This window comes from Erpetoichthys calabaricus, chromosome 2, assembly GCF_900747795.2.
Source record: "Erpetoichthys calabaricus chromosome 2, fErpCal1.3, whole genome shotgun sequence".
Taxonomy (NCBI): domain Eukaryota; kingdom Metazoa; phylum Chordata; class Cladistia; order Polypteriformes; family Polypteridae; genus Erpetoichthys; species Erpetoichthys calabaricus.
This window is the reverse complement of record NC_041395.2, coordinates 311,508,151-311,531,435: the sequence shown is the minus strand read 5'-3', so window position 1 is coordinate 311,531,435 and position 23,285 is coordinate 311,508,151. Positions and strand designations below refer to the sequence as shown.

The 23,285-nt window shown below is 39.6% G+C and overlaps 1 protein-coding gene across 4 annotated transcripts in view; it reads left to right on the top strand.

The window, feature by feature from the left end:
- Positions 1 to 23,285, top strand: part of LOC114647259 (beta-TrCP) — a 268,372-nt gene that overhangs the window by 220,158 nt on the left and 24,929 nt on the right. For all 4 annotated transcript variants that reach the window (XR_007934027.1, XM_028795911.2, XM_051922177.1 and 1 more), the window contains 2 exons: positions 21,385 to 21,503; positions 22,772 to 22,882. Coding sequence is in view for 3 of the 4 variants with exons in the window: in XM_028795911.2 (XP_028651744.1) it covers positions 21,385 to 21,503; positions 22,772 to 22,882 (230 nt within the window). In the remaining variant the exon portion in view is untranslated. The remainder of the gene's footprint in view (positions 1 to 21,384; positions 21,504 to 22,771; positions 22,883 to 23,285) is intronic.

The window sequence follows — 23,285 nt, the reverse complement described above, 5'->3', positions numbered from 1 at the left end:
TAATGGTTAAATGTGTTTGATGATCAGAAACATTTTGTGTGACAAACATGCAAAAGAATAAGAAATCAGGAAGGGGGCAAATAGTTTTTCACACCACTGTATGTGTAAGCAATGTCCTGTACATGTTTATTCCATTTCTGCATGTAATGAAGTATAATTTGGGCAGCTGTCAAAATGCTCTTCAGAACGGTAATCAGTCATTGTCACTGCTCAAAAAGAGGAAATATATTTTTAGTGTGAGAATGTCGCTCCCAAGGATAACTGAGTTCACACCGCATAAGGGCTTGGCACAACTGCTCGGTGATGAGTTAAGTTGCTAGGTGACATATAGTGTTTTTCATGTAGATGACCAAACCATGGACAACCAAACTTTCCTATTTATAAGGATACATCTTAACCATCTTGGAGCTGTATTTGAATGGGACATCAGAGAGGCGTCTCTCCAAAGAATATCATGCCTTCAGGCTGTTAAATGAATATTTTCTTCACACACAAACAAAAATTAAAAAGGTTATTTGATGGTTCAAATGTTAGTGCTGAAGAAGCTATGCATTGTGTTTGCTGTCAGACATACAATTAAAAGTTTTGTCTGGATCCACCACATCACATAACCTCTAAAATTCTTGTTCCTTGGCTATCACTGATATTAAAGCTAATTGAAGAATCAAAATATAAATAGAGTACATAGTACTGCTGCCTAGCAACATAATAAAAAGTTAAACTTGTACCACACTATAAGGCATCAGTGGATGAGTAAGCATTCGGTATTTTGTGCATGCTGGGGACCACTCACAGGGCAGCACCCAGACACTGGAAGCTTTTGCAGCAGCTTATTGAGTCATCCAGCCTGTAAATCTAGGTGAGTGGGCTGAATTTATTTATGAGTGGTTGCTTTGCTCCATCACAAGAAATATTACACTGCAATGGAGAATTGTTGTGAAAAATGTATTCTTAACTAGAAGTAAGTATAGGTAGGAAAATAATTCCAGCATACAGTGTATCTATGCAATATTCTAACTCATCATTGTGCACAAATACCATGGTATTTAAAAAGCAACATTCAGAGGTGATAGATGTGTTGATAGTGTCAGTCATGGAAGAGTTATATTTACAAATAGTCCATTCATTATTGTGGCACATTTCTTTCATAATACTATTGGTAGAAAATGAATAACTGCACATGTGCCGTTTGCATGCAAATATGCTATATACACAACTTGTTACTGAATTAGAAAAATAACATTAATCCAAATAACAATTTCACAAGAAGCAACATGGGAAATTTGAACCATACAAAAAGGGAAATTGTTCTGAATAAAAGGATGACCCATGATACCAATAAGAATGCCCACCTACTTTTGAGTCTGCAAAAAGGTAATGGGGATAATTATGTCAAGAATTTAGTTATAAAGTCAATCAAGATTTTAGTAGAAAGCTCTGAACACCATTCCTCTCTGCCTGTTTGAATGGCCTTCACTAACTTGATTTATAAAACAAAGCATCCATCCTGCAGCTACATACCTAACTGGGATACAATACAAATTTCATCTCACACAATCAAATACTAAATCAGAACACAGTTATATCAATATTTCAAGAATAGGTTGTCCTGCTTAGGACTAGGGAAAATGCAAAAGTACCTCTGTTTTGTTAAGCGATAAACATACTCATGCATCTATAAAATTAGCCCTTTCTTCACGCTAATTTCAAGTGTTTTAATTCCATTGATAAAACCAGAAACATGTTTACTAGAAAAGTGTTCTGGGTCTCACAACTTTATTTAGAATTTTTTTTTTATATCTGTCTTTGTTACTTTTTGTGGTGTAAGCCATTTTGTCCTTAAGTTAGTTATACAAATTTGCACTCAGTTACTGATTTTAGAACTCAACATTTCTATAAGAGCCTGCCTTAAAAAAAAGTACTCACACATTTATGATAAATTTAAGCAACAGTAGTCCTTGATTAGTTTTGTTAATTATACTGTGTTTTGCTGCCATCTTGTGAAGTAGGAACGGTATTACAACCAAATAAAAATACATTCTAAATTTGCACACGATTTTTATTGTCAAAGATATGCAGCTTTCTTGTAAACTTAAACTTAGTGTTAATGGATTAAGAAAATTAAGTGTACTTTATCTTTAAATGTACAGTTTCTTCACAGTTTTGGGTTTATCTACATTTTGAGCTTTTTGTTGTTGCTTTCAAACATCACAAAAGTTTCATTTGCTATTTAATTTTTTTTTGCATTTGAAGTGAAGAAGGCTTAATTTCCTTTGCTAAGCTATAGTTAAAAAATATACAGTAACAGAACTTTATTTTATAGATCAGGAGTACATATCAAGCATTAGTAAAAGTTAAATGACTATAAACTGTAGTAGAGAAATAAATATTATAGTTTTAAATTACAATCCTTATTAACAATCCTTTCTGTAGAATGTAATTATTGTTATTAAAACATACCAGCTGGAAAGATGAAAACAGTTTGAATGGAAACCATGTCAAAAAACTATTACAGTTCTTCATTACCATGTATGCAAGTACAAATTGTATTATTTAAATATGGTAAAATAAATATTTTTTATAGAAATGAATTCACTGAAAGTGCTTCTCCTCCTACAAAGAGACACCTGAGAAAGCTATGGGATTCACTCTGTTTCTTATACTTTTCACCATTTACTGAATTTTGACTGCTAATTGTTGGGAGGTGGGTGAAAGCTGGTTGGTCTGGGTCATCAGAACCCTGCCCATTATAATTGACATGGGGTCTCCAAAGATTTATTTTATGAAGGAATGTTGTTAACATGAGTCATTATACTCCTTCCCTTCTATCATCATCTGTAGATGCCCTAATTACAGTGTTTGCAGAAGTTCATATCGCAATGATCTGCTTATGTTAATTGTTGATTCATTATTTTTTGTGTGTTTAGCATTATTTTTGTGTTTATGTATATTGTTTAATTTACTGTATATGTATGTGTGTGTATGAATGTGTATATATATATATATATATATATATATATATATATACAGTGGTGTGAAAAACTATTTGCCCCCTTCCTGATTTCTTATTCTTTTGCATGTTTGTCACACAAAATGTTTCTGATCATCAAACACATTTAACCATTAGTCAAATATAACACAAGTAAACACAAAATGCAGTTTGTAAATGGTGGTTTTTATTATTTAGGGAGAAAAAAAATCCAAACCTACATGGCCCTGTGTGAAAAAGTAATTGCCCCCTGAACCTAATAACTGGTTGGGCCACCCTTAGCAGCAATAACTGCAATTAAGCGTTTGCGATAACTTGCAATGAGTCTTTTACAGCGCTCTGGAGGAATTTTGGCCCACTCATCTTTGCAAAATTGTTGTAATTCAGCTTTATTTGAGGGTTTTCTAGCATGAACCTCCTTTTTAAGGTCATGCCATAGCATCTCAATTGGATTCAGGTCACGACTTTGACTAGGCCACTCCAAAGTCTTCATTTTGTTTTTCTTCAGCCATTCAGAGGTGGATTTGCTGGTGTGTTTTGGGTCATTGTCCTGTTGCAGCACCCAAGATCGCTTCAGCTTGAGTTGACGAACAGATGGCCGGGCATTCTCCTTTAGGATTTTTTGGTAGACAGTAGAATTCATGGTTCCATCTATCACAGCAAGCCTTCCAGGTCCTGAAGCAGCAAAACAACCCCAGACCATCACACTACCACCACCATATTTTACTGTTGGTATGATGTTCTTTTTCTGAAATGCTGTGTTCCTTTTACGCCAGATGTAACGGGACATTTGCCTTCCAAAAAGTTCAACTTTTGACTCATCAGTCCACAAGGTATTTTCCCAAAAGTCTTGGAAATCATTGAGATGTTTCTTAGCAAAATTGAGACGAGCCCTAATGTTCTTTTTGCTTAACAGTGGTTTGCGTCTTGGAAATCTGCCATGCAGGCCGTTTTTGCCCAGTCTCTTTCTTATGGTGGAGTCGTGAACACTGACCTTAATTGAGGCAAGTGAGGCCTGCAGTTCTTTAGACGTTGTCCTGGGGTCTTTTGTGACCTCTCGGATGAGTCGTCTCTGCGCTCTTGGGGTAATTTTGGTCGGCCGGCCACTCCTGGGAAGGTTCACCACTGTTCCATGTTTTTGCCATTTGTGGATAATGGCTCTCACTGTGGTTCGCTGGAGTCCCAAAGCTTTAGAAATGGCTTTATAACCTTTACCAGACTGATAGATCTCAATTACTTCTGTTCTCATTTGTTCCTGAATTTCTTTGGATCTTGGCATGATGTCTAGCTTTTGAGGTGCTTTTGGTCTACTTCTCTGTGTCAGGCAGCTCCTATTTAAGTGATTTCTTGATTGAAACAGGTGTGGCAGTAATCAGGCCTGGGGGTGGCTACGGAAATTGAACTCAGGTGTGATACACCACAGTTAGGTTATTTTTTAACAAGGGGGCAATTACTTTTTCACACAGGGCCATGTAGGTTTGGATTTTTTTTCTCCCTAAATAATAAACACCATCATTTAAAAACTGCATTTTGTGTTTACTTGTGTTATATTTGACTAATGGTTAAATGTGTTTGATGATCAGAAACATTTTGTGTGACAAACATGCAAAAGAATAAGAAATCAGGAAGGGGGCAAATATTTTTTCACACCACTGTATATATATATATATATATATATATATATATATATATATATATATATATATATATATAATATATATATAATGTGTGTGTCTGGGCTCTGGCTGGGCCACTCAAGGACATTCACAGAGTTGTCCTGAAGCCACTCCTTTGATATCTTGGCTGTGTGCTTAGGGTCGTTGTCCTGCTGAAAGATGAACCGTCGCCCCAGTCTGAGGTCAAGAGCGCTCTGGAGCAGGTTTTCATCCAGGATGTCTCTGTACATTGCTGCAGTCATCTTTCCCTTTATCCTGACTAGTCTCCCAGTCCCTGCCGCTGAAAAACATCCCCACAGCATGATGCTGCCACCACCATGCTTCACTGTAGGGATGGTATTGGCCTGGTGATGAGCGGTGCCTGGTTTCCTCTAAACGTGACACCTGGCATTCATACCAAAGTGTTCAATCTTTGTCTCATCAGACCAGAGAATTTTCTTTCTCATGGTCTGAGAGTCCTTCAGGTGCCTTTTGGCAAACTCCAGGCGGGCTGCAATGTGCCTTTTACTAAGGAGTGGCTTCCGTCTGGCCACTCTACCATACAGGCCTGATTGGTGGATTGCTGCAGAGATGGTTGTCCTTCTGGAAGGTTCTCCTCTCTAAACAGAGGACCTCTGGAGCTCTGGCAGAGTGACCATCGGGTTCTCGGTCACCTCCCTGAGTAAAGCCCTTCTCCCCCGATTGCTCAGTTTAGATGGCTGGCCAGCTCTAGGAAGAGTCCTGGCAGTTTCGAACTTCTTCCACTTACGGATGATGGAGGCCACTGTGCTCATTAGCAGAAATTTTTCTGTAACCTTCCCCAGATTTGTGCCTTGAGACAGGCCTATCTCGGAGGTCTACAGACAATTCCTTTGACTTCATGCTTGGTTTGTGCTGTGACATGAACTGTCAACTGTGGGACCTTATATAGACAGGTGTGTGCCTTTCCAAATCATGTCCAATCAACTGAATTTACCACAGGTGGACTCCCATTAAGCTGCAGAAACATCTCAAGGATGATCAGGGGAACAGGATGCACCTGCACTCAATTTTGAGCTTCATGGCAAAGGCCGTGAATACTTATGTACAATGTGCTTTCTCAATTTTTTTATTTTTAATAAATTTGCAAAAATCTCAAGTAAACTTTTTTCACGTTGTCATGGGGTGTTGTGTGTAGAATTCTGAGGAAAAAAATTAATTTTATCCATTTTGGAATAAGGCTGCAACATAACAAAATGTGGAAAAAGTGATGCGCTGTCAATACTTTCCGGATGCACTGTATATAGCTTAGCTCCAAAATAAAAACTAATAATGCCTAATATTGTGTAGGTCCCCCTCATACCATCAAAACAACTCTGACCCGTCAGGGCATGGACTCCAAGAAGATCTCAAGAAGGTATCCTGTGGTATATGGTACCAACACATTAGCAGCAGATAATTTAAGTCCTGTGCGTTGCGAGGTGAGGCCCTAGATAGATCGGACTTGTTTTTCTAGTACATCCTTTAGATGCTCATTTGGATTGAGATTTGGGACATTTGGAGCTCAGGTTATAGATAGATCGATAGTAGATACCTTATTAATCCCAAGGGGAAATTCACAAACAACCTTAACACCTTGAACTCTTTCTTGTGTTCCTCCAACCTTTCTGGAACAATTTAAACAGTGTGGTAGACCAAGTTATCCTGCTGAAAGGGGCCACTCCCATCAGGGAATACCATTGCCATGAAGTGGTGTACATGGTCTGCAATAATCTTGAGGTAGGGTGTACATGTCAAAGTAACATCCACATACTATAAGTGCCAGGACCCAAGGTTTTCAAGGAGAACATTGCACAGAGAATCACAATGCCTCCACCGGCCTTTCTTCCTCCCATTATGAATCCTGTCCATCTCTTCAACAGTTGATTAACAGTCATGGACACAGCAGCCCACATCAACAAGTAACATTATCACCTATTTCCATTGATTTGTCTGTAACTGAACTGATCACTTAAGGCTGATTTGTACTTCTGCGTTGAGCCTACATAGTATTTTGTGTCACCTACGGCATATCTGCGGCGTAGCCTGGTGCATGCCTCATTAAAAATGTGGCTACACGTTGCATCAATGCAAACCCTACACAGACTTCAACGACTCTGATTTGCCAGTTTGGTAACTATATGTATTTCCTGAAATTCGTTTCTGTGCATCTTCTGGTTTAGAAGTTGGCGAATGTATGGAAAAATGTGAGGGACAAATACGTTCATCTACGTAACAAGATGTGTACCAAGAGTAGTGTTGATCCTGCAGCTTAATGGATCATTCACTTTTCTTGCACGCTACAAACTCTGCTAACCAGTGTTCACGCATGTGTCTGTGGCAAAATGCACAAGTATAAACAGCTGTTGACAACATAGCAAATGCATATTACTACGCTGTAGGCTCGGTGCAGAGGTATAAATCAGCCTTTGTGCAACAGCTCAGCTAGCATTATTTTGTTCTTGTGCTGGTCACACAGGCACAGAAGTGTTATAGAGTTACAGTAATCCCTCCTCCATAGCGGGGGTTGCGTTCCAGAGCCACCCGCGAAATAGGAAAATCCGCGAAGTAGAAACCATATGTTTATATGGTTATTTTTAGAATGTCATGCTTGGGTCACAGATTTGCGCAGAAACACAGGAGGTTGTAGAGAGACAGGAACGTTATTCAAACACTGCAAACGAACATTTGTCTCTTTTTCAAAAGTTTAAACTGTGCTCCATGACAAGACAGAGATGACAGTTCTGTCTCACAATTAAAAGAATGCAAACATATCTTCCTTTTCAAAGGAGTGCAAAGCAAGCAGTCAAAAAAAAATAATCAATAGGGCTTTTTGGCTTTTAAGTATGTGAAGCACCGCCGGTACAAAGCTGTTGAAGGCGGCAGCTCACACCCCCTCTGTCAGGAGCAGGAAGAGACAGAGAGAGAGCCACAGAAAAACAAAGTCAAAAATCAATACGTGCCCTTTGAGCTTTTAAGTATGCGAAGCACTGTGCAGCATGTCCTTCAGGAAGCAGCTGCACACAGCCCCCCTGCTCACACCCCCCTACGTCAGCGCAAGAGAGAGAGAGAGAGAAAGTAAGTTGGGTAGTTTCTCAGCCATCTGCCAATAGCGTCCCTTGTATGAAATCAACTGGGCAAACCAACTGAGGAAGCATGTGCCAGAAATTAAAAGACCCATTGTCCGCAGAAACCCACGAAACAGCGAAAAATCCGCGATATATATTTAAATATGCTTACATATAAAATCCGCGATGGAGTGAAGCCGCGAAAGGCGAAGCGCGATATAGCGAGGGATCACTGTATATTAGTGCCAATGGTGTGCAAGTAGTATTCATTTTGTAGGCATCTAACTCCATATACATCTTGCAGAGAATCAGCATGCCTCGTCTGAGCTCTCCGTGCCATTTTTTAAAGATACAGAGCTTAATTTTAAATAGGCAATGTAAAGCTATTTTAGTCACATTTTCATTTAATAAGATCATCAAATTTTACATAATGCTGGTATAGTACCATTTAAAAATTCAGTAGTTCAGTACTGTTTTAGTACTAGTTGCAACATTAATATATCAATTGTTTTTACATATGCAATCATAGTGTAGTCTAATGCTGTATGTCTGTAAGCTTTTTTTTTATGCTATTCAGTAAAATGTTTCTTCTACCTTGTTTTAGAAATAAATTTGATCCATTAAGCTTAAAAGTCAAGACAGAGGTAAAGAATTTAGGGGTATTTATTGACTCTGACCTAATTTTAAATCACATATTAATCAGATTACCAGGACAGCGTTTTTTCACTTAAGAAATACAGCAAAAGTTACATGCCTTATAACTTTGCAAGATGCTGAAAAATTAGTTCACACTTTTGTTTTCAGTCGGATAGATTATTGTAACGCACTCCTCTCAGGACTACCAAAAAAGACATCAATTGATTGCAACAAGTGCAGAATGCAGCTGCTAGAATCTTAACTCGGAAAAGGAAATCCAAGCACATCTCACCAGTTCTGATGTCACTACACTGGTTACCTGTGCCATTTAGAATTGACTTTAAAATACTGCTTACTGTTTACAAAGCCTTAAATAATCTCGCTCCATCCCATATCTTGGAATGTGTCTCACCATACACTCTAAATCATACCCTTAGATCTTCAAATGAGTGTCTGCTTATAATTCCAAGAGCTAAACTTAAAAGAAGTGGTGAGGCAGCCTTCTGCTGTTATGCACCTAAAATCTGAAATAGCTTACCAATAGAAATTCATCATGCTATTACAGTGGAGCATTTTAAAAAACTGTTAAAAACCCATGTGAACTCACTACCAAATAAAATCGATGAACTGGCTGCGTTTAATTTACTGTATATGTATGTATGTATGTATGGGGGTGTGTGTGTGTGTGTATGTGTATATATATATATATATATATAATATGTTATCATCTACATTCATCTATTATATATTAATATATGTAATATATATATAGTGCTATCCATAATAATTGAGGGGGGGGGGGGGTAACGCACATTTTTCCTTTACCCCTCTGTTCCACAGTTTAAAATTACAAATCAAACAATCCAGACGTAATTAGTTCACCTTTAACTCTTTAATTTAAGTGTATTTGCATACATTTTGTCCACACCATGTAGAAATGACACTTTTTTTAACATGGGTCCCCTGTTTTCAAGGCACCAATATGTCTTATTCATAGAATTGGCAGTCATCTTCAGCACTTTGTTTAGCACTTTAGCACTAAGATCAATGAACTGGCTGCGCTGGTGAAAAATGTCAGGAACTACAGAGAATGCAGTTTGTTGTGTTTTTGTGAAACATCGCTAAAACTGTTGGTCATAAGTCTGCATCCCTATTACTTGCCCAGAGAGTTTTGACACGTCATTGTTGTTATTGTTTACATCCCTCCTTGCACGGACGTGGAGATAGCATGTGACGTCATCCACCCCACTGTTGCTAAACTACAAACACAGCACCCCAAGGCGCTTGTGCTAATCTCTGGAGATTTTAACCATGTGACGCTGGACAAAACATTACCTGCCTTCTCCCAGTATATGGATTGTAACACCCGGGGAAATAGGACTATTGACCTACTGTATGCAAACGTTAAGGACGCATACAGCGTCACCCCGCTGCCTGCGCTTGGGAAAGCAGATCATAACCTGGTTCTGCTTCAGCCTCACTACAAACCAAGAGTGAGGGAGCTACCTACAACCACACGCTCATTCGGGAAGTGGTCCCCTGAGGCAGAGCAGGCTCTGAGAGACTGCTTTGGAACTACGGACTGAGATTTCCTGCAGGGGTCACATAGTGAGAACATTGAGGAGGTTGTTGAGTGCACTACTGACTACATCAACTTCTCTATGGACAATCTAGTTCCAGTAAGAACAGTACGCTGTTCTACTAACAACAAGCCATGGATTACAAGTGACATCAAGGGCCTTTTGAACTAGAAGAAAAGGGCTTTTAAAGGCGGTGATTAGCATGAGCTCAAGCGCGTGCAGAAGGAACTCCGAGTCCAGCTCAGGGCGGCGAAGGAGCAGTACAGGAGAAAACTGGAGCAAAAGTTGCAGAATAACAGCATGAAGGAAGTGTGGGATGGGATGAAGATCATCACTGGCTGCAGCTCGAAGCGGGGTGCCTCCATCGAGAGAGACGGGGAGAAAGCAAACCTGATGAACAATTTTTTTAGCAGGTTTGACCACCCTAACCCACTCTCACCTCAGAGTACTGCATCCTCCACCCATCCTTCTGCTGATACCAGCATAGGAGAGAGTTTTCCCCCACCCACAATTACAGCAGCCCAGGTAAGCAGAGAGCTGAGTGAGGAGACTTTGTGCCAGCAAAGCAGTGGGTCCAGATGGAGTATCGCCTCGACTGTTAAAGGCCTGTGCGTTGGAGCTGGGGAGTCCTCAACAGCGCATCTTCAACTTGAGCCTGGAACAGGGGAGAGTCCCGAGGCTTTGGAAAACATCTTGCATCACCCCAGTCCCAAAGGTATCGCGTCCTAGTGAGCTGAATGACTTCAGGCCTGTCGCCCTGATGTCACATGTGATGAAGACCATGGAGCGGCTGCTGCTCCACCACCTGAGGCCACAGGTCCGCCAAGCCCTCGACCCTCTGCATTTCACATACCAGGAGAAGGTGGGAGCGGAGGATGCCATCATCTACATGCTACACCGATCCCTCTCCCACTTGGACAGAGGTAGTGGTGCAGTAAGAATTATGTTTCTGGACTTCTCTAACGCCTTCAACACCATCCAACCTCTGCTCCTTAGGGACAAGCTGACAGAGATGGGAGTAGGTAGGTAGATAGACAGATAGATGCTTTATTAATCCCAAGGGGAAATTCACATACTCCAGCAGCAGCATACTGATACCAAAAAAAAAAATTAAAAAAAAAAATATTAAATTAAAGATTGATAACAATGCAGGTAAAAACAGACAATAACTTTGTATAATGTTAACGTTTACCCCCCCCCCCGGGTGAAATTGAAGAGTCGCATAGTTTGGGGGAGGAACGATCTTCTCAGTCTGTCAGTGGAGCAGGACAGTGACAGCAGTCTGTCGATGAAGCTGCTCCTCTCTCTGGAGATGACACTGTTTAGTGGATGCAGTGGATTCTCCATAATTGATAGGAGCCTGCTGAGCGCCCGTTGCTCTGCCACAGATGTCAAGCTGTCCAGCTCCGTGCCAATAAATAGAGCCTGCCTTCCTCACCAGTTTGTCCAGGCGTGAGGCGTCCTTCTTCTTAATGCTGCCTCCCCAGCACACCACCGCGTAGAAGAGGGCGCTCGCCACAACTGTCTGATAGAACATCTGCAGCATCTTATTGCAGATGTTGAAGGACGCTAGTGTAGATTCATTTCTGGTGGCATGGTTCGTGAATTATCTTACAGACAGACCTCAGTATGTGCGTCTCGGGAACTGCAGGTCTGACATTGTGGTCAGCAGCACAGGATCGCCGCAGGGGACTGTGCTTTCTCCAGTCCTGTTCAGCCTATATACATCGGACTTCCAATATAACTTGGAGTCCTGCCACGTGCAAAAGTTCACTGACAACACTGCTATCATGGGCTGCAGGAGGAGGAATATAGGAACCTAATCAAGGACTTTGTTAAATGGTGCGACTCAAACCACCTACAACTGAACACCAGCAAAACCAAAGAGCTGGTGGTGGATTTTAGGAGGCCCAGGCCCCTCACGGACAGCGTGATTATGAGGGGTGACTGTGTGCAGAGGGTACAGACCTATAAATACCTGGGAGTACAGCTGGATGATGAACTGGACTGGACTGCCAATACTGATGCTCTGTGCAAGAGAGGACAGAGCCGACTATACTTCCTTAGAAGGCTGGCGTCTTTCAACATCTGCAAGAAGATGTTGCAGATGTTCTATCAAATGGTTGTGGCGAGCGCCCTCTTCTACGAGGTGGTGTGCTGGGGAGGCAGCATAAGGAAGAGGGACGCCTCACGCCTGGACAAACTGGTGAGGAAGGCAGGCTCTATTGTAGGCACGGAGCTGGACAGTTTGACATCTGTGGCGGAGCAACAGGTGCTGAGCAGGCTCCTGTCAATCATGGAGAATCCACTGAACAGTATCATATCTGTCCATCCATCCATCCATGGCTTTCTTATAGCTTTATTTTAGTGTAACCGTGATATTCTGTATATGCATTTAATTATCATTTTTATCATGGCTCTGCACTGGTTTTCTGTGGTGGCAATCTGTGCCACCACCACCTGATCAAAGCACCATGCAGTCCCTACATTGATGGATTGAAGGCCAGATGTCCACATGACCATCATCATCTAATTCTTACACGTGAAGCCTGAAAACCATGAGGACTGAATTAGATCATTTAGGGGGCTGGGCGGTCTCGTGGCCTTGGAACCCCTGCAGATATTTTTTTCTGTCCTCCTGGCCCCTACTTTATTCTTTGTTACTTAGGATTGCCTAATCTTATTTTTTATATTTTTCTTTTTTCTTTCTTCATCTTGTAAAGCACAGCTACATCATTTGTATGAAAACATGCTATATAAATAATTGTTGTTGTTGTTGTTGTGCAACCACTCGCCTAAAGCTGGCTTCTTGTCGTTAATCATTGGTTTAATGTGTCCCATGGAAGTAGCCCTTCAAACTTGAGGAATAGGTGGTAGTTACATGTACAGAATGGGATGGGTGTGGCACCAGTTTGAATCTATAGTTTCACACTGTAGTCTTTGCAACATGTGCAATGTCAGAAGGAAAAGGGGGATGATTTTTCCCTGATTGACTTCCACAAATAGCAATATTAACTGGTTATATGGGCTTTTTAAGGTCTATAACCAATTTAGACTGTATCCTTAGCATTATTATACACGTGATCTTGCTGGAAATGGCTTAGAATTTCACTTTCTTTATTGTAATTGAATTATAGTGATTCCCTTTAAAAACATTTATTTCTATAACACATTTTGATATAACAGATGTAGGTCAAAGTGGTTAGAGGATGTGGCACAGTGAGTCATGTGACAAGTTGGGTTATTTGCTTTTATTCAGATATCACATGCTGCAAAGAAGAAGAACCGGAAAAAGAAAACAGAGAAAAGTAATGATTAATAATGATTGCAAACACACTGAAGAGAATGATAATTCTCTGCATATCAAGGGTATTAAGCGTAGAGCTAAAACAAAGCTACGAAAAAGAAATATTAAAAAAACATGATTTTAGGAGTGTTTTTTTAACATTCCCCACAGTATTAGCCTGGCATCTCTATTGATAAAGTATTCCATAGTTTTGATGTATAATAGCAAAAGGCCACATTTGCTTGGCTCTTAAGAGTTATAAGCAGGCCACTTTTAGAAGATTTAAGGTTACAACTTGGAATGTAGAGGGACAGGCACTCCAAAATACAGGATGGAGGAAAATTATTTAATTCTTTATACATTCTTAGTAGTATTTTAAAGTTGTCATGGGTAACCAATATAACAATGCTAAAACTGGTGAGATATGCTCAGATTTTCTTTTTCTGGTTAAAATTCCTGCATTTGGTTGCAGTTAGTTCAGAAAACAATTGATGTCTTTCTTAGGTAGATCAGTTAGGAGTGTATTACAGTAATCTAGCCAACTAAGAAGAAAGGCGTGATTTAAATTCTCAGAATTTTGCATATGTTATTAGAGGTTATATACCAGGCTATTCAAAATGAAAGAGCAGGTTTCAAAAAATTATTTCAAACAAACTGTGTAAGACAGAAACACATTCCACACATCACTGGATAGAGGAAAGTTCAAAGTATAAATGCCCACCTAAAAGTACCAGTGAATGCCACTGAGCTCTTTCTCGTTTATAGTAAAATGGCGACAACACCACAAAAGAATCATTTTGCCTGCTGCAATTTGCAATGTGTGAGTCCATTGTTCAAGTGAAACGTGAATTCCGCCGACAGTTCAACAAATACCCGCCTCGTCATAAGCAATTTTACGAGTGGCATAAAAAATTCATAGAAGGTTGCATATACAAATGTAAAAGCAGTGGTCGTCCACGCACATCAGATGAAAATGTCTAGCATATCCAAGGTGTGTTCGAACGGAGCCCTAGGAAATCCACATCACGGGCAAGCATTGAACTTGAATTCCTCAAACAACGGTATGGTGTGTTCTTAGACAGTGTCTGCATATGAAGCCTTACAAGTTGCAGTTAGTACAGGCATTGCATCCTGACGATCATGAAAAATGGTTTGAATTTTGCACTGCAATTCTGGAGGATATGGAAGGGGACAATTTTCCCAAATGACTAATTTTTTCGGATGAATCAACTTTCCTTCTCTCTGGCATGGTTAATTGCCACAATGTTAGAGTTTGGGGGCATGAAAATCCTTGCATAATCATTGAACATGAAAGAGACTCACCCAAGGTAAATGTGTTTTGTGCCATTTCTGCAAGCAAAGTTTATGGACCTTTCTTTTTTGCGGAGCAAACTGTGACTGGATTTTCATACCTGGACATGCTACAAAACTGGTTGTGTCCCCAACTTCTAGCAGATTCAAATTACTTCATTTTTATGCAAGATGGTGCCCCGAATCATTTCCACTTGGAGGTCCTGTGTTACCTGAACGACACTATTCAAAGACGATGGAATGGAAGAGGTGGACAAAAAGATCTTGCTCATTGTCTATGGCCTCCCAGGTCCCCGGACCTTACCCCTTGCGATTTTTATCTATGGGGGTACATTAAAGAAAGAGTGTTTGTTCCACCTATGCCAGCTAATCTTCAAGATTTGTGACCTCGAATTGAGGAAGCTGTGAATTCAGTAACTAGGGACCAGTTGACTCGTGTGTGGCAAGACATGGTCAACCGTTGTGATGTTTGTCAAGCTATCCATGGTGCTTTTATTGAGTGAATGCAACCTTAAGGACAATAGGACCAAACATTGAACGTTCCTCTATCCAGTGATGTGCAAAATGTGTTTCTGTTTTAAACAGTTTGTTTGAAGTAAATGTTTGAAATCTGCTCTTTAAATAATCTGGCCTAATGGGAGCATATACATTGAAAATAACAGTGGGCCCAGAACAGATCCTTATGTTATGCCATATGCAATATCATGGATCCCTTTGCTACAATCATCACAACTAATGAAGAATTTTCTGCATGTTAAAAAAGACTGAAACCAATTTAAGACACTGCCAGAAAGGCCTACCCAGAGATGTGCAGTTCACATTTTTACTATATGGGAGCAAATCTTTGGTAGACTGCAAAATCAGCACTTTTTGATCACCCCCTGGAAATAAGATGGCCACACAGAGAAACAAAATGGTTTTCTTTTGTATTTTACACAGATGTTCTGTTTGGCTGGTCTGTTGCCAGTGCATGTAAAAATTCACCATACCACAAGTTAACTGTATTATTTATGTATTTTGTAGAATTCAATTTCTTGTTATATACACTAAAGCTGTCTTGTTGTTGCCGTAGCTGTTTACTTTTTGAACACAGGAATTGACATTCCACTTAACAGATCTCTGAGACATGAAAATTGAAGGGTTCCCATACTTTCAAAAATTTTCTCTAATTAATAACCAGTTTGTCTTGTCTGCTTTGAGAAATTTTATTTGTCTGTTGGTCATTTACCATTTATAAAGCTGCTTCAAGTGTTCCTATATGTATGGTTGCCGTATAAGAACTTGTTGCTTTTAGGTCCCCCAGTATTTCTTTTTGATTTAACTGCAAACTTTGTCATTTCCAGACACAAAATTTATTTGTCTAATTAACTTAATAAAAAAATTGCCAAATCAGTTAAAGTCATTTTCATTCCTGTGGTCCCCTCTTCAGTTTAGGCTCAAACTTGTAAAGCATGTGATGGTGACTAATGAAATCCTGGTATGAAATGTGTAACTCAGTCTGAATGTTGATTTTTTCTAAAGAGACTGCAGAAAATATGCGTTTCTACTTTTATGAAGAAAGTAGACAGGAGTACAAGGAGATATAAGGCATAAGGTGAAGAGAGAGGTGGTGAAGGCTAAAGTAAGTCGTATGATTGACCCTAAGGAGGGAGAAAAGGACCTGTACTGATTGGCTAGACAGGGGGACCGAGCTGGGAAAGTTGAGCAGTAGTTTAGGGTGATAAAGAATAGTGATAGAAACTTACACACAAGCAAGGAGAGTATGTTGAATAGATGGAAAGAGTACTTTGAGAGATTGATGAATGAAGACAATGATAGAGAGAGAGAGAAAAGATTGGATGATGTAGAGATAGTGAACCAGGAAGTGCAACAGATTAGCAAGGACGAAATAAGGACATGAAGAATGGGAAGGCTGTTTGTCCATATGACATACATTTGGAAGCATGGAGGTGTTCAGGAGAGATGGCAGCAGAGCTTATATCCAGATTGTTTAATGCGGTCTTGGAAAGTGAGAGGTTGGCATACTGCCTAAAATGCCTATAAGTAGATAATTTCTGAATGATAAGAGAAGAGGACTTAAAAAAAAAAAAAAAATCTTTTTACATATTGTATCATTTAATGTAAAGACTCATATACCAGTTACTCCAAGGGTTTTCAATAAGCTACAATACCATGTAAAATATACAGTACATAGTAATATAGATATATCATTGTTTTTACTTAGTACTGTCAATTTTTTAAAGCTTACAGTTAATGAGGAATAGAAAAAATAGCTGTAATTCCAGATTCCAACTGTCCTACTTCATTGGACTGACTATCCCCAGTAATTAAACTCTGCAGTGTACAACATCAGTGAAAAGCAGTAAATGTTCAGGTGGAATACAAGTTCTGTAAGGTAGTGGGGACATAGGTGTTTAATTCTTGAACATTCAGATCAAAATTTTAATTCTTGCAATGGCTGCTTTGTCATGCAAGTGCTGTGTTAATTATGTTCTACCACTGCTACAAACAAGGCTGGCAATGAACACAGAGGCTTAGAGTTCATTTTAGAAGTTCATTGAGAAATGTACTGTTTTTTTTTGGAATGCAGAGGTTTTCCCACTGTAATTTAGCAATACTAGATCTGGAAGTTTAGAGGTAAAGAAATCATAAATATTCTACTGCTAACTACAGTGCATCCTGAAAGTATTCACTTTTTCCACATTTTGTTATGTTACAGCCTTATTCCAAAATGGATTAAATTCATTTTTTTCCTCAGAATTCTACACACAACACCCCATAATGACAATGTGAAAAAAGTTTACATGAGGTTTTTGCAAATTTATTAAAAATAAAAAAACTGAGAAATCACATGTACATAAGTATTCACAGCCTTTGCTCTATACTTTGTCGATGCACCTTTGGCAGCAATTACAGCCTCAAGTCTTGTTGAATATGATGCCACAAGCTTGGCATACCTTTCCTTGGCCAGTTTCGTCCATTCCTCTTTGCAGCACCTCTCAAGCTCCATCAGGTTGAATGGGAAGCGTCGGTGCACTGCCATTTTAAGATCTCTCCAGATATGTTCAATCGGATTCAAGTCTGGGTTCTGGCTGGGCCACTCAAGGACATTCACAGAGTTGTCCTGAAGCCACTCCTTTGATATCTTGGCTGTGTGCTTAGTGTCGTTGTCCTGCTGAAAGATGAACCGTCGCTCCAGTCTGAGGTCAAGAGCGCTCTGGAGCAGGTTTTCATCCAGGATTTCTCTGTACATTGCTGCAGTCATCTTTCCCTTTATCCTGACTAGTCTCCCAGTTCCTGCCGCTGAAAAACATCCCCACAGCATGATGCTGCCACCACCGTGCTTCACTGTATAGATGGTATTGGCCTGGTGATGAGCGGTGCCTGGTTTCCTCCAAATGTGACGCCTGGCATTCACACCAAAGAGTTCAATCTTTGTCTCATCAGACCAGATAGTTTTCTTTTTCATGGTCTGAGAGTCCTTCAGGTGCCTTTTGGCAAACTCCAGGCGGGCTGCCATGTGCCTTTTACTAAGGAGTGGCTTCCGTCTGGCCACTCTACCATACAGGTCTGATTGGTGGATTGCTGCAGAGATGGTTGTCCTTCTGGAAGGTTCTCCTCTCTCCACAGAGGAGCTCTGACAGAGTGACCATTGGGTTCTTGGTCACCTCCCTGACTAAGGCCCTTCTCCCCCGATCGCTCAGTTTAGATGGCCGTCCAGCTCTAGGAAGAGTCCTGGTGGTTTCGAACTTCTTCCACTTACGGGTGATGGAGGCCACTGTGCTCATTGGAACATTCAAAGCAGCAGAAATTTTTCTGTAACCTTCCCCAGATTTGTGCCTCGAGACAATCCTGTCTCGGAGGTCTACAGACAATTCCTTTGACTTCATGCTTGGTTTGTGCTCTGACATGAACCGTCAACTGTGGGACCTTATATAGACAGGTGTGTGCCTTTCCAAATCATGTCCAATCAACTGAATTTACCACAGGTGGACTCCAATTAAGCTGCAGAAACATCTCAAGGATGATCAGGGGAAACGGGATGCACCTGAGCTCAATTTTGAGCTTCATGGCAAAGGCTGTGAATACTTATGTACATGTGCTTTCTCAATTTTTTTATTTTAATAAATCTGCAAGAACCTCAAGTAAACTTTTTTCACGTTGTCATTATGGGGTGTTGTGTGTAGAATTCTGAGGAAAAAAATGAATTTAATCAATTATGGAATAAGGCTGTAACATAACAAAATGTGGAAAAGTGATGCGCTGTGAATACTTTCCGGATGTAGATAGAAAAACATCACAAATACATATGAGTCTTGTATTTGTCAGGTTTTTAAGATATTCATGTGACTATGTTCATATCTATTTATGAGTTTTCTGGATTCTAGTTTTAACAAAAAAAAAAAACTTTTCAGCCTGCACAACTTTCTGCGTTACTTCTCAAAATCATTGTAATGAGCATTGTGCTGATGGTGGCAATCAAGAAAAGAAGTTTTATAATTACTAGGGGGCTCCACCCCCTGCTCGTTTTGCTCGCCAACCCCTGTATAATTTAACCCTATATGTATAATTTAAAGAGATTATTTTCTTGGGAATTGTTACATATGCATTACAGAAGTATTTTACATTTCAGTGAGTAATTAACCATAGTTAAAAATTGTAAAACGTAATAAATTGAAAGAAAATTATGATATTCATTGCGTTATAGATATTTGTTCTGTTTGCTTTTGATATTAACATGCAAATACTTTCTAAAAATTCACTTTTACTTTCAAACTTCAGTAAAAACAATATTTGGAATTAACTTTTCTTCAATTTCTCATTGAATTTTGATTCTGTGTTTGGACTTGCATCATGAAAACGCAACTTATAACTGCCCGTGAATGAATATCGTTTCTTTCTTAATAAATAAACCGACTGTTCTTTAAACACTTTTTTCTTTTGAGTCCCAACATTCTGAATCTTTTAAATGAGGTCCGTGAGACGTGTGTGTAATGACTTTGTACCATAATTCAGGATAGGTTTCTCTGTTTGGAATTTCAGCACAGACAAACCGATCTACATCATCAGCAATAAATGTATATGAGGCAAACCCCCTTTTTGAATTTCGATCGTGTAAATGTATGCTCTGATTTGATCAAACACCGTTTCGAGTTCTTTCAATAAAAGTAAGACTTTTTGATATAGCAATCTACTTCGGAATATCCAGAGGCAATGTAGCCGATGGCATTGTTCTCAAGAATCGACGAATTTCTGGCCACTGTGGATTGCAAGTAATTGTAATAAATAAATCTGGCCGACCGATAGTTTGGGATATTTCCATTGCATCATGATATAACTGTTGCACTGCTTTTCGACTACCTTGATATTATGATGGCAATATTACTGCTTTACCTACTTTGAATTTGTCTGAACTATTGATATTTGAAATCTGAACGTAATCAATGAGACCTTGCATATGTTCTGTTCTAAGTTTTGCTTGATTCGATTTAATAAAGAAGAGACGATTAGCTTCAACTTTTACATACGCATTAATAATGAAATGTTGCGATAGACATTGAGATGACAGAAGTGTGTTAAATATATTGGGACGTATCGCTAATTTTGACCCGAAATATTGCGTGGGTGTTATTAATTTATTCGATTTCATGTGTTTCATATTATACGAACATCCTGTTTCGTCATCAGGGAAAAGCAAAGGAAAGAGTAAAGGATCAGAATAAGGTGATTTATTAGACAGAAACGACAAATTGTGCTTTGCTTTTAGATAAATATGAATATCAACTCTGTCTTTAATATCTCCGTCTTCCGAAACTATTATCGCTGACAATTCGCCACTTGTTGGTTTATATAACTGCGAGTGTGAGCTTTTGAATTCATATAGAAATCCAAGCATACTTCTTTGTCCGTGTTTTGCAGATACATTTCGTGTAAAGTCCGATACTTTTGGACATATGGATTTGTATCCATTATTGGCTTTATAATTTCTAATACGTCCAATTGTTTAACTCTTTCGATTCCATGTTGCATCGCTTCTCTGTGATCATAAATATGTACCTGACCGAATTGTTTGTTTCTTCGAAATTGAACTTGTCGTAGCTTTAATTGTTGCGGGACCACAGAGTTGAGAGGACCGTGGTCTTTGAAAATGTTTGAGAGGAGGGCGTGAGTTGAAAAAATCATAAGGCAAAAGTCTCGTCTCGCGGGACTTGAAAAAAATCTCTTCCAAAAAGTTTTGTCTCCAAAACGTCTTGTTGTGTCAAAGGATTTTTTTTTTATATAATAGAGAGACTACACTGTGCTCATATGTTCTGATTTATGACAGCTTTAAGTTCAGTTACTGCTATCTTCAAAAATTGTGCAGTAAAACATTTTGTTTCCAGTCATGTGTAATCCTAAATTTGGATTAGGCAGGTTTAGAAAGTAGATGAATGCATGGATTGTAATAATGGTGGTGTTAAAATGTGAAGTTGAACCAGACAACTCTATCATACTCCCAAGTCATTCACATAATGATGAGACAATCCCATTAACTGTAGCAAAATACCTTTATTAAATAGTGAAATTGGCTGCCTGAAAACAGCATAAAAATGATAATAGGAAAGTGGGTCAAACTAGATATTAAAAGGATAAAAGAAAAACTGACTTTTTTTTTTTTTAAGAAACCAGCTAATTCCTTCTCATTGAAGTCTAGATTTGGTCCTGTTAAATAAAAATATATATATAAAATACATAATACTGTGTGTGGCACTACTGTTATTATTAAAAGTATTAAAACAACAGAAAAAGACAGCTTTTAAAAATTTATATTTAATATGTTTAATATTCTTTTTTCATCCAGGTATGGAACACAAGCACTTGCGAGTTTGTGCGAACTCTAAATGGACATAAGCGTGGCATTGCCTGTTTACAGTACAGAGACAGGCTAGTGGTCAGTGGCTCCTCAGACAATACAATCAGGTAAATATCATTTTGCATTGTGGAACACATACAAACCTTTATTAGAAAGATATGGCCTGTGATGATGCGGGTTCCACTCCATGCTCCCATCTTCCTTCTGGGAGTCCTTGAACCCTACACTGTCGGTAATGTCACCGATGAGCTGGACAGTGAGGCACAACAATGAAGCAAGGCGATGATGGTACAAAAAGTGCAAAGTGCTTTTATTAAAAACAACAAAAATCAAAGTGTACAAATAAATAGTGCAGTGCTTCAAGAATCTTCAAATAAATAATCCAATAAAAACAAGTGAAAGGTGGAGGTTAAAACACGATAGAAAAAATCCTTTTAAAACTGAGGTTAAAACAATGGCTGGAAGCAGTCTTTTAAAACAAATCCCGGTGCCTTTCTACTGGTGACTCCCCTGCTTCTCTTGTCCAGGCTATGCACCAGGGGAGCCACCCTACCTGCACCTGACCTTCTCTCTGCTGCCTTCTTCTGCCGGTCTGTTCACCTCACCGATCCCTGGCTCTGGTAGGCTTCACCAGACCGTGACTTGGGCTCCCCAGAGACCAGGGTGCTTACTGCTGGTGCTTTTACTACCCAAGTCCCAAATCCCGCTGCCTTCTTGGCCTTATGCGGCGAGCCATCCTCCTTCCGGTCACTCCTGCTCCTCACTAATGCTCAGTGGGAGCGACCACTACCGACTTTTCCCGGGGTGCCGGCCAGACACCCGATGAGGGCTCACTGTCCAGCTGCCTTTCTCTCTCTACAGAGAGCACATTCGCTCGCTAACACACTGGCTTTCTCCCCCCTGCTTCCTGCCTTCTTCTTCTCCTCTAACCTCCGTTTATTCTCTTAGTTCTCCCTTGCCCAGCCGCCTCGCGCTTCTATTATTTATCACAAGGACATGGATCAGGTGTGGCAAATAGCAGCTCCCGGCATCAATTACGGATGCGGATCACTCCTCACCTGTGTACTTAAGCGAGGACCGCCCACATCACGAATTCACCCGGGAACCGCTCCCGCCACACTACTACGCCCCCTCTCTAAGCCGCGAAGGCGGCGATTATTTATTTAAAAAGTGGCCTTTTTGAGTTGAGCTGTGGACCCACTACACCACATGGCCCCAAAAGGTTTTTTTTTTGTTTTCATTTTGAATATGGACAAAGTTTTAAGTTTTTTTTTTAAATATGGAAAATAACATTAAAAAATTTTTACGCTTAAAACATTGTTTTTACATGCTGTTTCAGAATGTATAGCTGATGTATGTTTTTGACTTAATACAGGTTATGGGATATTGAATGTGGAGCATGTTTAAGAGTACTTGAAGGACATGAAGAGTTGGTACGGTGTATTCGTTTTGATAATAAAAGGATTGTTAGTGGGGCATATGATGGGTAAGTATTAACTGTTGCTTGAAATGGCTATTGTCCTAAGGACTTTTAAAATAAAAATTGATCCTCTTTAGTTATTCATTCTAACAATGGTGACCATGAACTAGGATAGTAGAAAGTCATTTTTCTGTGACATGGTTGGCTTCAGTGTGCTAAGCACCCCAAATTAGTCAGTGGTTTTTTTCGGAGAACACTGAAATCGTGCTATGGTATAAATAGTACTTTAGTTAAGCAGAATGTTGTTAATTAGGAGATGCACATGTTAAACAAATGAATCACACGATATATGGATATGCAATCTGGAAAGAAAAACGCAACACTGTGTACTTCAGACTAGTATGACACACAAAGCAGCATCTATTTATGAGATTCCCAAACTCAACATTGCTTGTTGAATACTGAAATG